The 286-nt window shown below is 46.9% G+C and overlaps 1 protein-coding gene across 1 annotated transcript in view; it reads left to right on the top strand.

Moving 5' to 3' along the window:
- The window catches only part of LOC119586576 (abnormal spindle-like microcephaly-associated protein homolog), a 31,066-nt gene that overhangs the window by 8,301 nt on the left and 22,479 nt on the right, over nt 1–286 (top strand). Inside the window, exon 7 of the mRNA XM_037935329.1 lies at nt 3–286. This exon is cut by the window's right edge and continues 65 nt beyond it. Within this exon, the coding sequence (XP_037791257.1) occupies nt 3–286 (284 nt within the window). The remainder of the gene's footprint in view (nt 1–2) is intronic.

Raw genomic sequence — 286 nt, 5'->3', positions numbered from 1 at the left:
AGGGCAAACAAAATCCATCTCAGGGTCCCGTCTAAGTAGATCATCATCTCGTCCTAAACTTGCCACCATGTCTGCTTCGACCTCTTCTCTTGCTAGCACTACTGCTCAATCTGCTCCAGTCCGTCATTCTTCTGTCACAGATGTAAACAGTGGTCTCACAAACTCCAGCTGCTCTTTGTTGAAATCATCCTCGGCAAGTGGCCTAAATGCATCAACTTCGTCATCAACATCTTCAATAAACCGCAGAAAGCTGGTCTCAAAGAGTGGTTTCAGGGGTCCACAGTCT

This window comes from Penaeus monodon, chromosome 21 (assembly GCF_015228065.2).
Source record: "Penaeus monodon isolate SGIC_2016 chromosome 21, NSTDA_Pmon_1, whole genome shotgun sequence".
Taxonomy (NCBI): domain Eukaryota; kingdom Metazoa; phylum Arthropoda; class Malacostraca; order Decapoda; family Penaeidae; genus Penaeus; species Penaeus monodon.
This window is presented reverse-complemented; position numbering and strand designations above follow the sequence as displayed.